Source organism: Sciurus vulgaris (genome assembly GCF_902686455.1).
Source record: "Sciurus vulgaris genome assembly, chromosome: 2".
Taxonomy (NCBI): domain Eukaryota; kingdom Metazoa; phylum Chordata; class Mammalia; order Rodentia; family Sciuridae; genus Sciurus; species Sciurus vulgaris.
In genome coordinates, this window is record NC_136462.1 from 12,080,412 (window position 1) to 12,095,137 (window position 14,726).

Consider the following 14,726-nt stretch of genomic DNA (forward strand, 5'->3'; position numbering starts at 1 on the left):
GTTACTAAACATGTCCACAATAGGAGCGTCCAGGGCAACCCTCTGAGAGCAAGAGGGTCTCAGTGGACAGAGAGGCAGGACATCAGGATGCAGAACAGAAAGGCTTCTTACATGACCAGATGTGGGTCAGCACAGATAACAGAATGCGGCCTGAGGGCTGAACTGAACTGAGCCCTGCTGCTTGGTGGGGGCTCGCCACTCTCCCACCTCTGCTTGCACGGCTTCTAAGTGGAACGTCCACAGGGTCATCAGTAAGGCAGTGGCTTGTGGGTGCAGTATTCTCGTTAGTAGAAGTGTTCACACTAACAGTGCTAATCTATATTATCAATATCACTTTTCCTAGTGCTATTACTTTTTGTAGTATATAGACCTACTCTTTTGTGAGTTGCACTGAATAAACTGTTTTCTAAATTCTGAATGAAGTTGGGTATATACCCAATGGTTAACTAAAATTTAAAAAATAAATTATAATTTAACTTCTAAAAGGAATTCTGGCATGGAGTTTTTGCAAAAGGATTCACAAGAGAAACTTACTTTGAAACTGTCTATGAATTTAAAAAAGAAATCTGAATCTTGTCTAAGTTCTGTTCTAATCAGAAGGATCAGGAGTTCTGTTTGACAGCACAAACCTGCATCCTGGCTGAATCATCTGTGTCTTGCTACGGTCTCTTATGATGACTTTTATGGTACTACCCTCTTTAATGATTAAGCTAAAAGAAACGAAGGCTTCAGCGATTCAAACAAGATGCATACAGCTCGTAAAAAGGAACCGTGGAGAAAGGAGAATAGAGAAAGGCCCTTTATAAATTCAACTTCACGGCACAGGTATAGTCAGAAATGTCAGTTTACTAAACCTGCAACTCTGGTTCTGGGCTACAGCAGCATTTCTTAGGTGGCATTTGTTACACCCATCTTTCTAAGCAATGAGGGATTATATTCCATAGCTGGCTATTTAAAGGGATGCAACTATACCACCTACCACCTTTTCAGAGAGAAATTCCCTGAAAGCAAAAGTTTCACAGAAGAAAAGCAGATCTCAGATGCTAGCAGAGGTCATTTCAATGGCTTGTGTTGATTCCCTGAGGTGACGAGGCCTTCGCCACACACTAATCATCTCGTGCACACTACCTAACGTGGCCAGGCCTCCCATGAGTTCCACCCGCTTGGGCTTGCAGCCCCTCCTCAGGGTGGACTCTTCCTAGGCTCTGGGAAGTACTTCAGTGAGAAGGAAAGCACGCTGTGGGAGGGGTGGGGCACACTCAGCAGTGCACGGTTGACTACTTACGACGCGGCCTTCCGGGGAGGCGGATCTTTACTCCCACCATTCTTTGAATCAGCTGTGCTACCAGTCCCACGGGAGGTGCTTGGTAAGGCAGGATTAGGAGGAAAGGAAGGTGGAACATTACTGGTATTTCGAGTCCGGAATGAATCATCTGAAAGTAACACAAGTAGAGTTAGACAGAGGAAAGCACTAGAAAGACGTTAACTGAAAAGAAAAGGCTCATGATAGCTTTTTAAGGAAATCTGGTGGAATTTATACATAATAAACTTCACAAAGTTAATATTTTAGCATATGTATTCCCCCATGAAGCCATCAGCACGATCAAGATGTAGAACACCTGTATGTCCCCTCCTGCCCCCTTTCAGCCTTCCTCTCCAAACCACTGATCTGCCTCCTGTCACTACAGGGAAGCTGCATTTTCTAGAATGTTACATAAATGGAACCCTACAGTATGTAATTATCTGTTTTATCTGGCTTCTTTCATTCAGCATAATTACTCTAAGATTCATCCATGTTGTGTAGATTGATACTTCACTTTTATTTCTGACTAGTATTGAATGGGTATGCCAAAATTGGTTTAAATATAATGTGTAGACAAATGTTTGGATTTTTTCCAGTTTTTGACTATTTCAAACAAAGCTGCTTGGAACATTCATGTACAAGTTGGTGTGTACACATTTTAGTATTCTCCAGTAAACACCTAGGAGTAGAATTACTGAATCAAATAGCAAGTATGTATTTATTTTCAGGACAAACTGCCAGAGTGTGGTCCAGAGCGTGTCCTCTCTATGTCTCCGTCACTTTCGGCAGTGACGTCTGAGAGTTCTGGAGAGGCGCTCCCACCTCACACTTTGGATATTGGAAGTCTTTTTAATTCCTGACATTCTAGTGGGTGTCAAGTGTCATCTTCTTGTGTGCTTAATATCCTCATTTGCATTTCCCTAGTGATTAGTGATTTTAAGCATCTTTTCATGCACTTCAATGTATATCTTCTTTTTTAAAGGTCAGATTCAAATCTTTCGCCCATTTTAATATTAGGTGCCTTTTTAGTTTTAAAGATTTTTTTGTGTCTTCTAAATACAAGTCTTTTGTCCAAGTATATATATATTACGAATATTTTCTCCCAATCCATGCCCTTTAATTTTTTGCTTGTTTCAGATCCCAAAGATATAAAATTTTGATGAAGTTTAATATTCTAAGAGGAGAAATCTACATCTGTTTCAAAATTACAAAGATCTTTTTCTATTGTCTTCTTCAGAAGATATAGTGTTTGCTTTTATGCTTAGGTTTACATTTTGAATTGATTTTGTTTATAATGTGAGATAAAAACTGAGATTCAGTTTTGTTTGGTGGTGGGGGGATTTTGTTTGTTTGTTGGATTTTATTGTTTTTAACATGGACACTCAATAGTTCTGATGCCATTTAAGAAAACAGATTTACTTTTTTAGAGAAGTTTTAGGTTAGCAACAAAAGTAAGAGGAAGGTACAGACTTCCCATAACCCTGTACCTGCTCCCGCACAGCGCCTCATGATCTACATCTCCCCCAAGAGTTGTGTGTTGGTTGTAATGGGCACCTTTTCATCAGTCAGAGCTGCTAGAAATTCTGTGTAGACAGAATTTTAAACTCCTGTAGGTAAATGCCAAGGAGCATGTCTGCTGAGTCATTATAAGAGTACATTTAGTTTTTTAACACACAACCAAATTGATAAAAGGATTTCCATCAGCAAAGAATCAGAATTCCTGCTGCCCCACATCCTCAACAACATTGGGTGTTGTCAATGTTTTGGATTTTCTTTTTTTGCACTGATGTTTTTAATTTTTAATCTGTTCTTTTTAGATATACATGAGAGTAGAGTGTACTTGACATATTATTTGGATTTTGATCATTCTAGTAGATGGGCAGTGATATCTATGGCTTTAATTTGTAGTTACCTAGTGACATATTGTTATGGTTTGAATATAAAGTATCCCCCCCAAAGCTCCTGGGTAGATGCAGGAATATTCAGAGGTAAATGTTTACATTATAATCATTCAGAGGTAAATGGTTACATTATAACCTAATCAGTCCTCCTTAATTTGAATGGACTAACTGGGTGGTAACTGTAGGCAGGTGGGGTGAGGCTGGAGTAGGTGGGTCACAGCAGGTATGCCCTAGAAGGGTTCATCTTCCCTGTAGCCCCTGCTTGCTGGATGCTACGCAGGGAGCAGATTCCCTCCACCACACTCTTCTGCCATGATGTTCTTGCCTCACCTCAGGCCCACAGCAATGAAATATCTAACCATGCACTGAACCTCTGAAACCATGAGCCCACCCAAATAAACTCTTTCTCCTTTAAGTTGATCTTGTCTGGTATTTTGGTCACAGTGACAGAAAGCTGACTAACAAATTGGTATCAGGAATGGAGATGTTGCTGTAACTAACCTAACCATGTGGTTAAGAAGCCTTTGAAGCAGGTTTGCAGAAGGCATCTGGAAAAGTTTAGAGATGCAGGTGAGAGAAGACTTAGAATGTTGTAAGTGGAGTTTAATGGATAATTCTGGTGGGAGCTTAGAAGACAAGAATGCCAGCAGGTATATGGACAGTAAAGCCTGTGCTCATGAGATTTCTGAGGTGAATGGGGACTGCTGGGAATTGTATTAGAGGCCACTGATGTTACATTCTGGCAAAGAACTTATCTACATTTTGCCCACGTTCTAACACTTTGCCTGGGGTCAAATTTAAGGGTAGTTAATCTGACAGAAAACTTGAAGGCAGCACAGCATCCAGGCAGTGGCATGGATATTGCTATCAGCTTTCTGCCAGGTTTACAGTAAGAATTGGGAGGAGAAAACAGAGAAGGAGGATTCTTAAAACTTGCAGTTTGGCCAGAAAAGTACTATAAAATCGGGGCCAACATGATTATTGAAGAGATTACCACCACTAAAGAAAAGTTAAGACTTTGCACAGAGATAACAGGAAAAATGTCTTGAGGATATCTTAAGAATTAGCAAGACCAAACCCATTGCAAGCTCAAGAGTATAAAACTAAAAATATCTTTGAGAAGAAAATTTAGGGGCACCCTGCTTACACAGAGATGCCTAGCCGTTTTCCCAGGATTTAAGTCACTGTGCTCAATCACCCAGGTACTCAGAAGCTGCTACAACCAAGGTCCAAGGGGAGCCAGCAACTGCTCAAGATGGCATCAGACCTTGGTGCTGGTTCTGCAGGAATACGGGAAACTGGGGTTTAGGGGTCATGGAGACGTCCACTGAGATTTCAAGGGAAGGCAAGGAAGGCAATTGTAACAGGGTGAGAATTCCTATTGGTTGCCCCTGAGAGAGTGATGTGTGAAGCTGTGAAGGTGAAGCTGAAGCTGGAATGGAGACCCCAGGGATTAAGAGATGCTAGAAATGTGGAACATCTGCCAAGGAAACTTGCTGGCTATAGACAGCCAAACTAACCGAGAGACCATGTGGGCTGCAACTGTCAAGGCCAAAGGGGCAGGGCTGCCCAAGCCCTCTGAACATCACATCTCACCGCCATGTGCCCCAGATACTAGATATGGAGCTACAGGACTTGTTTGCCTAGCTGGTTTTTCGTCTTCTTTTGGTCCTATCTTTCTACGCCCCTATTCCTCCCTTTTGGAATATGAATGTTTACAGTGTGCTATTGTATATTAGGTATTTGCAACTTGCTTTTGATTTTTTTATAAAGGGGCTCGCAGCCAAGAGTTTGCCTTAAGCCTCAGAGGAGACTTTTGGGCAACCCTGGAAATATTAAGAATATGGAGACTCTTGGGAGATGGACTAAATGCATTTTGCACTGTATTATGGACATGAGCTTTGGGGGGCCAGAGGTTGAATGTGATGTAGATACAAGATGTCCCTCCAAAGCTCCTGTGTTGATGCAGGAATATCCAGAGGTAAAGATGAGCACTGCGACCTCATCGATCCATCCCAGTCTGGACTTACTGGGTGTTAACCATATGTAGGTGGGGTGTGGCTAGAAGAGGCCACCCCTGGAGCTGTGCCCTGGCAGGGTTCATCTTCCTGTGGGCCCTTCCTCTCCCTCCCTGCCTCTCTGCTTTCAGGCTGTTACAGGGTAAGCAGCATTCCTTCACTATGCCTTTCTGTGTCACTGCAGTCCCACGGCCATGGAGTCAGCCGACCTGGACTGAACCTTTGAAATCGTGAGCCCAAGGAAACTTTTCCTTCTCTAGGTTGTTCTTGTCTGGTATTTTGGTCACTGAAACAAAAAGCTGACTAACACACGTGATAATGAACATCTTTTTATATGCTTGCCATCTATATATCTTCTCTGGAGAGGTATCTATTCAAGTCTTTGTCAATTTTTAAATCAGATTTTTAGTTTTCTTATTGATAAGTTTTTACTATTGTTAATTTTGGATAACAGAACTTCATCAGCTGTATCTTTGCAAATATCTTCTCCCATTCTGTCTCTAGTCATCTCACTCTCCTTGTAGTTTTCATTTTAAGAAGTCAACTTATCAATTGTTTCTTTCACATATCATGCCTTTGATGTTAATGCAAAAAAAAAAAAAAGAGGCACTGCTATACTCAAGGTCATCTTGATTTTTCTCCTACATTATCTTTTAGGAATTTCATAACTTGGCATTTTATATTTAGGTCTGTAATTAATTTTTGTGAAGGGTATTAATCTATTATTAATCTATACTTACTATGTTGGTTTCTAGTTGTTCCAGCACCATTTGTTAAAAAGACCAACTTTCCCCCATTGCGTTGGCTTTGCTCCCTTGTCAAGGATCACCTGACTATATTTATGTGAACCTATTTCTGGGTTCCTATTGGTTCCATTAATGTGTCTTCTTTTGCAAATACCACACTGTCTTGGTTACTGTGGTTTTACAGTAAGTCTTGAAGTCAGATGGTATCAAATTTCCAATTTGGTTCTTCTTATTCAGTGTGTATGGGCTATTCTGAGTCTTTTCCTTCCCCATTTAAACCCCAGAATCAGGATGGGTACAGTGGTGCACTCCTGTAATCCCAGTGACTGGGGAGGCTGAGACAGAAGCATCTCAAGTTCAAAGCCAGTTCCAGCAACTTAGTGAGACTCTGTCTCAAATTATAAAACAAATAAAAATAAAAAGAGCTGGGGATGTGGCTCAGTGGTTAAGAGCCCTTGGGTTCAATCCCTGTACCAAAGAAAAAAAAAATTTTTTTTAATAAATTCTAGAATTGGTTTGTTTGTATTCACTTGCTGGGATTTTGACTAGGATTGCACATCTACAGATCAAGTTGAGAAGAACTGATCTTCAGAATACTGAATGTCCCTAACCATGAACATGGAATATCTATATATTTAGTTCTCTGATTTCTTTCATCAGAGTTTTGTCATTTTCCTCATATGTCTTTATATATTTTGTTAGATTTATGCCTAAGTATTTCATTTATTTTGGTGCTAAATAGTATCATACCAAATTCTACTTATTCATTGATGAAATATAAGAAAGGAGTTGACTTTTTTTCTATTAACCTTGGATCCTGAAATCTTGCTATAATTATTAGTTTCAGGGTTTTTTTTTTTTTTTTTCAGATGTTTTACATACTCATGTAATCTGTGAACAAAGACAGTTTTATTTCTTCCCTACAAATCAGTATATCTTTTATTTTCTCTTCTAGGTAGTATGATGTTGAAAGGGGAGATGAGAGGAGAAATCCTTGCCTTATTCTAATCTTAGTGGAAAGGCTTCTAGTTTCTTGCCATTGAATAGGATGTTAATTGTAGGTTTTTGTAAATATTCCTTATTACTGAGAATTTTTACCATTAATGCGTGTTGGATTTTGTCAAATGCTCTCTATGTATCTATTGACATAATTGTGTGACTTCACTTCTTTCCTGTTTATGTGAAGGATTACATTAGCTAACATTTTAATATTGAACCAGTCATATATACCCAGTGTAAAATCTGCTTGGTTGTGGCGTATAATTATTTCTATGGATTGTTAGATCTGATTTGCTAATGTTTTGTTGAGGATCTTGGAAACTAGGCAGTTTTCTTGTTAACATCTTTGTCTGGTTTTGGTATCGGGGTATACATTAGGATATATTCCCACTACTTCTATTTGTGAAGGAGAATTGGTATAATTTCTTCCTTAAATGTTTGGTAGAATTCACCTGAAAACCAATCTGGAACTGGTGCTTTCTGTTTTGGAATGTTATTAATTATTGACTCAATTTCTTTAACAGATAAAGTCTATTCATATTGTCTACTTCTTTTTGTGTGAATTTTGGGAGATTGTGTCCTTCAAAGAATCATTAGCACCATTTTTTGAATGCTGATTACTCATCACTGCTGATTTATCTTGGAGCCACTGTTGAAAATCAACTGACTACATATGGCAACACAGGCCACATTGTCCTGATCACCCTTACCCGCCCCACTGCTTATCAGCTGCCATGAGGCAAATAGCTTTGCTCTGTCATACCTTTCCACCATTATGTACCACCTCACCACAGGCCTATAGTAATGGCGCCAACCAACCAACCACAAACCGAAACCTCTGAAACTGTGAGTTTAGATAAATCTTTTTTTCCTTTTTTTGGGGGGGTGGGTACTGGGATTGAACCCAGGGGTTGCTACAACCAAGCTATACCCCCAGCCCTCATTTTTATTTTAAGACGGGGTCTCTCTAAGTTGCTGAGGCTGGCCTCAAACTTGTGATTTTCCTACCTCAGCCTCCCAAGTTGCTAAGATTACAGGCACCACCACCATGATCAGCTTCTTCCCTCCTTTTAAATTGTTTTCTCAGGTGAGAAAACAATTTTGTCAAAAAGTTAACACTGACCTTGCCAGTTCTGAGGAGTACTTTGATGCCCCTCTTTTAGTATTTGCCTGATGTTTTTCTTAAGATTAGGCTAGAGTTTATGGTTTTGGAGGAGAATGACAAGTGAAATGTCATTTGCATCATATCAAAGGTACATATAATGACATATTGACCACAGTTTTATGTACTTTATTACTTCATTACATCATTAGAAATGAGAATTTTTTGAGGCAGATTATAATTTATAAACTAGGATTATTATAACTTTGACTGCTTTTCAAAAGGGTTTTACTGATTCTGACATCCACTAACAAGAGATACTGCAATTTGTTTCCCTGAATTCTCACTAGCGTTCTCTTTTTTCCTCCCACAGTCTGCTATGTCCACATAACCTTGGGCAGAATATTGCAACTAATGACAGGCAAATGTCACCACACAATTAATGGTGGGTCCACATTAAGTAAAAAGTATCCAATCCAACCTTCCAAGTTATGACTTCAACCTTTCCTTTTAGTTTTATCTTATAACACTCCTTCACACACACTCCATACTCTAGCCAAACTGGCTGGCAGATGCTTCCTGAAGACACCAACAACCAGTCTTTGTGTATGTCTGGTATTCTGCCTGGGTATTATTCCTTTTGGAATAATAACTCTGTTTTGAAAATTCTAGCACACCTTAAGGGTCAGCTCAAATGACAGCCCACTGTGAGTCCCACAACTAAATATAATCTGTCAACACCTCATATACTTGTTAAAAGACACTTGCTTCCATTTTCTCTTTATTGCTAAGATGTGTGATTATATACTGACTTTTTCTTCAGTATGTTTTTCATTAAGTAATACATAATAACAGATAATAAGCACATTATCTCAACCCAAAACCTTAGGAGATATTTCACTCAACTTATAGGCATCCCCCAAAATATACTGAGTCCTTAAGATAGAATTTTTTCAAATATTTTAGTACAAAGAGTTACCCTTATAAGATACAGGCTTTTATTTAAGACATTGGATGTTAAGTTTTAGTGTCTATAAACCATATCCACTCTCTTGATTCTCAAGATCACTTAAGACCTAGCAAAATAAAAACTGAAGAAATTAACATATAATTTAAAAAACGCGTTCTAAATCAATATTCTTGGTGATTTAGGTAGAGATGGTTCTTGAGGGAAATTGCTACAATTTATGAGTAAAGATGCCTATTTGTAGCTGGTGAAGGAATCCCCAAGAGGACAGGTCGACCCATCCACATCTGAAGAATCCCTTATAGACTCCTATAATCATTTGTACCATTAACTCGAAGTTGAGTTAATTTAAACTGTTTTTCATATGCATCTAAAATTTTTAAAGGCACTCTGTATTGTAAATAAATTGTTGAACACTAAATGTTCCTTAATAAGTACATCCTAAGGAATTCACTGCTTTGCTGCAATAAAAGGAATCAACAGTTTTATTACTTATAACCCTGATTTCAAGATATGATAACTGTAATTCAACAACTGTCTACCTTTGAAGTATTTCAGATTTCTTGTGATGACCATAGTCCACCTTGTAAAACCACACTATATACTACATATGGATATCAATGCTTTAATTTTAGAATGATTTTCTGTTCTAACAAATGAAAAACGGTTAATAAAACAGTCAATGAGTATACATATTCTTCATTAGAATTAAACACAAGTAAGGGGAAGACAGAATATTCAAAATGTAACCTAAAAATGAAATATAATTAGGCCCATAAGAATTTCAAAGCATTTAGCAGATTAACCATCATCTACACTAAAAAAATTACCACCAATCATTATTACAACTTTCAAAATATTCCCAAAGCAGAAAGTTAAAAATACATGTACAGCCATCAGTAATTTTTAGCATTATACTCTACTGTGTTCACCATGTAATTCTATCTTCCTATTATACAAGCCAGAGGTCAGCAAACTACAGCCTTTGGGCAAATCTTCCCTGCTGCCTATTTTTGTCAATAAAATTTTATTGGAACACAGCCATGCTAATTCATTAGGTATCATCTCTGGCTAGTTTTATGCTACAACATCAGAGTTGAGTAATTGTGAAAGACCAATCTGAAATATTTGTGATCTGCCCTTTACTGAAGTTTGCCAACACTTGGAACAAACTATCATACACATAAGATGGTGAATGCTCAGCTGCACATAAGTTAGAGTGACTCCCTACTGCTTTCAACTCCCTTAAAATTGGGAAACTTCTGGTCTATGCCTCAGTAGGCCCTGAGACCACAGTGAAGCCATTCTATCACACTTGCCTTTAAGTATTAAGCTCTGAATCTTGACACAGTAAAAACAAAAGACTACAGTCCAGCATTTTCTCAATTGCTAGGGAAAAGTTTAATTTCTCAAAGTTTTGATAAAGAAATAAATTTAGGAAAAACTATCTAGAAATAAAGAACTAAGTCATTTAAAGAAAATAATATTTTGTTAAGTTTAAGAACTTTTTTTCAAAGCGTTTAGATGACTACTTACCCGTTAGTGAAAGCACAGAAGTCTTTGTTAACCCTGAGACAGAGGGTGCATATGCTGCTACAGAACTCTTACTGGAAAAGAACATGACTCCAGTTAAAATACAGAAAACTGCTTCTCAGCCGTGGATCGCTACACTTTGGCTTTTAATCTTGTTTTGTAAATGCTTCCCTCTACCACTTATAAAACATGCTTTCTGCTTTTATTTCTCTCTCTCTCTCTCTCTCTCTCTCTCTCTCTCTCTTTCTCTTTTTACATTCCATGCCTCAGGACACTTACATCTATAAATTAAAGGCATTTCCTTAAACTTTTGTTTCATCAGAACCACAGTTTTTCTTTAGAGTTCATCCAACCCAGCTAAAATGGGTAAAATTTTCCTGAAAATAACTTCTCTTTAGTCATAGTCTCTCCCCTCTGTGCATCCTAATATCACCCTATTGACTGGGAACTCTAGTTGGATCTACTTCCCCAAACTACAGCTAAAAATCTTCTGCAACATGTTATTTATCTTGAGATATGAATGCTTTTAAAGACATTTATGTTTTCTTAAAATTACTTTGCTTAAAGCATGGTAATTTAATTTGTGCCACTTCTCTCCTGATCTTAACTATTTATAATTTTATCTCCTAGACTAAAAAATTGAAACCAGACATTTGCCTATTGTCAGAACTCTCTTGTGACCATCTTACTGTACCAACATGCCAGTGGCTTCTTTATAGGCAGGAAAATAGCATTAATAGCAAATGGGTATCCACAGCCACTTAGCAATGGAGGCATCCTCATGCCCATCCAATGTGATACAGTGCCACCCTCTCATAAATGACACATGGATTCCATGATGTTCTTATTTAGTGTCCTGGCAGTATTCTTCCTAGAATGTCAAGACACCAATGTTTATGCAAATTGGGACACTTCCTTTTTCTTTTTGGTAGTATTAGGGATTGAATTAAAGGCCCCTGAGCATGATAGCCAAGTGCTCTGCCACTGAGATACATCCACAGCCCCAATTTTAAGTGTAATAGTCTTTATAGATGAGAATACTTTATTGCTTTATTTAAACAACCCACAAGATTAATTCTGATTTTTATAATAATGTAAACATTTCACATAAATATATATGCGTGACCATAAAATACAAAGTTAAAAGTGAATAGCTAACAGGTCATACCTAGTACATTTCTCTAAGTTGCCATATTTTGCATGGAAAGCTTGATTATTAAAAGACTGGCTTCGAATCAATTTGGATTTCTTGATTTCTTTGCCTAGAGTGATAAATAGAAAAAAGGAAAATGCAATTGTTCAGTCCACCCTCATTGCCCCCACCCCACTTCCTCCCCAACCCCGATCATTTTCAATAAAACACAGATGGACTGAGCATTCTTCCTAGTTCGAGCAGAATGGAGCATCTCTTACCCACACTACCCACTGAGAACCACCAAAATGATTAACAGTAAAAGGCCAAAAGATGTTTCAGGATAACATATCTTATCTAGCAGATTTTTTTAAACAAAAAAAGTTTATGAAAGACATAAAAAAATCATTTCTTACTTGTTGACGGGGTGCTAGAAGAGGGTCCAGGAACAGAAATGGGGATGTTCTTGGGCAGACTTTGCGTCAGTGTCTTAGTGTCTCTGCCTAAAACAAACTCTGTTTTAAGTTTTATAACTTCCTCTGAGTCCTAACTAATCTTCACAAATGTAAAACAAAGAAAATAGGAATCACTGACCCTAGTTAAGCAGCATTCTTTTCCAAACAGTATTATTTTATATACTTCCATGTTTTCTTTGCTATTCAGTGACCAATTTCACAATCCTACAGCTATTACCCAACTCCAACTTCCCTATGGAAGGGTCTGAATCTTACACTGGCTGCTGCCGTTTATTCATGTATTCCCAGCATCTGTGCTACACCAAGCAAGCGATCTTCACAAACAACTTACGTTTCTTATCAAAGATCTTGTCACCCGGGGGCCTTCCATCATTCTGTTGCTTCTCCTTCTCTAATTGCTCCTGTTAGGAGAAGAATGTCCTCATATTAAAGGAAAAGCTTAAACAGAGTTAGGAAGTTCTGGTGAGAATCAAGCTTCTGAGATACAATTAGTTTGGAAAACTGTCTTTTAAAAGTGGAGTTTTTCCATACTTGTGTCTAAAGAACTCACTATCCTTCCAAATTTGTGCTCTTTTACAAATCTACAGAGTTTCTGGTTTACCAAACTGAAACATTGAGTTTTGCATCATTGTTATAATAAGCCTTTATTTTCTAGAAGGTATTTACTAATGCTCATAAGCAAAACATATGTTAGCATTGGCTATTTCAATTTCTAATTGATAAATGGTAAAAATAATATTTTTCTTTAAAAAGATTGAAAGAAAAGAAAATGGTCTATACGAACTGTCAGAAAATAGAGGAGGCAGGAACAGTGTCCATCTTGTTTTATGAGGCCAGACTAATTCTAATACCAAATCTGACCCAAAAAATTACAAAAAATAAAATTATGAACCAATTTCACTATGAAAACAATGAATACAGATTGTAAAATTCCTTAACAAAAACATTGGCCAAAATAGAGAAAGAAAAGGACACTATGTCATCACCAAGTAGGTTTATGCCCCCAGCATAAAACTGGTTTGCTATTTACAAAAACAGTATAATTCAGTATATTAACAGAATGAAAGAGAAAAAATTAAAAACTTATGTTAAATCAAAATTAAAAACTTACGTTCTTCAAAATACTAAGTAAATGAAAAGATAAACCACAGACTCCAAGAAAATATTTATAATATGCAGATTAACAAGAGTTGTATTTAGAATGCACAAAGAACTCTTATATCTCAATAATAATAAGAACCATGTGCTGTAAATTTTGAAAACAAATTTCATCGAGGGGCCAATAAGCAAAAGGAAAGATGCTCAACATCTTTAGGCACCAGGTTTATACAATTTAAAACCATATCGAGACACTATTATATACCCACTAGTATAGCTACAGCAGCTTTATTGTAATATCCCCAAACTAGAAGTAACCCAGATGTCTGTTAAAAGTTAAATACAAAAGCAAATTGTTGTATATGCATAATACAGAATACTACCCTGAAATAAAGAGAAAAGACCTATTGATACGTACAATAGATAGATGAATCTCAAAATCATTACATTGATGGAAAGAAGAATGACAAATGACTCAATTTATAAAAATACTAGAAAATGCAACTATTTAGTGAAAGAAACTAGCTCAGTGGATTCTAGGGACTAGAAGAGAAGATATAAATTACCAAAGGGCATGTAAAAACGTGCGAGAATGGAAATGCTTGGTACTTTGATGGTGGTGACAGGGTCAAGTAGGTCCATATATCAAAACTCATCAAACTGTATGCTTTAAATATATGCAGTTAATTGTATGTTGGTTTTACTGTTATATAGTAAGGGTTTTTTAAGGCTCTAAAATGTAGTATATTTCCCCAATTAATAAAAATAGATTTCAGAAAATCAAAATGCTTCTTAAGTTATTAGGAAGAAAAAAAGTAATATGATAAATTATTTTTTAAGTTTAATAAGAAAGTCAGTTAACACTGATCAAAAAAGAGCATGTGTATATGTGTGTGTGTGTGTGTGTGTGTTAAAAAAAAAACAAAAACATACCATTTCCAAAAGAAGTAGTTCTTCTCTTTCTTTCTCTTGATCCAACAAATCTTTTTCATAAAACTTTTTCTGAAACTGTAAAGACATTGCCAAACATTCGTGATGACTCTGTGCCAATGTTTAAACATTTCTTTCAATATAAGGTAAAGAGAGTACACTTACAGCATCCATGGACATTTCCATTCTGTCCAACTCTAGTACAGTCTGGAAAGGAAGTTTTTAGAATTATTCAACAGTAACTAAATTCAAGCAATCAACTGTTTCTCAGATACTCCTTCCCAGAAGGGTCAATGGGAAGACTACCAGGCTAGGAGCAGGGCTAAATAGAAAACTGTGGTTCTACCCAGTTCTACATGGTGTGTACAATCAACTTCTGTGTATTAGTGCCAGAACCTATTTTAACATTTCAAAGTTTTTAACATTAAGAAGAGCAAGTCTAGAGGCATATTTTAAAAACTAAATGCATACAATTTCTAACTCCCAGTGCCAATCTTTTCTGAACTTTCAGAAATAGAATA

General features: G+C 37.2%; 1 protein-coding gene across 6 annotated transcripts in view; it reads right to left on the bottom strand.

The window, feature by feature from the left end:
- Positions 1 to 14,726, bottom strand: part of PPP4R4 (protein phosphatase 4 regulatory subunit 4) — a 104,561-nt gene that overhangs the window by 3,798 nt on the left and 86,037 nt on the right. For 5 of the 6 annotated variants that reach the window (XR_013762054.1, XR_013762055.1, XM_079128635.1 and 2 more), the window contains 7 exons: positions 14,371 to 14,412; positions 14,209 to 14,283; positions 12,509 to 12,578; positions 12,118 to 12,204; positions 11,738 to 11,831; positions 10,573 to 10,643; positions 1,286 to 1,433 (listed from right to left, as the gene is read on the bottom strand). Coding sequence is in view for 4 of the 6 variants with exons in the window: in XM_079128635.1 (XP_078984761.1) it covers positions 1,286 to 1,433; positions 10,573 to 10,643; positions 11,738 to 11,831; positions 12,118 to 12,204; positions 12,509 to 12,578; positions 14,209 to 14,283; positions 14,371 to 14,412 (587 nt within the window). In the remaining 2 variants the exon portion in view is untranslated. The remainder of the gene's footprint in view (positions 1 to 1,285; positions 1,434 to 10,572; positions 10,644 to 11,737; positions 11,832 to 12,117; positions 12,205 to 12,508; positions 12,579 to 14,208; positions 14,284 to 14,370; positions 14,413 to 14,726) is intronic. The other variant, XM_079128637.1, reaches the window with a different exon arrangement.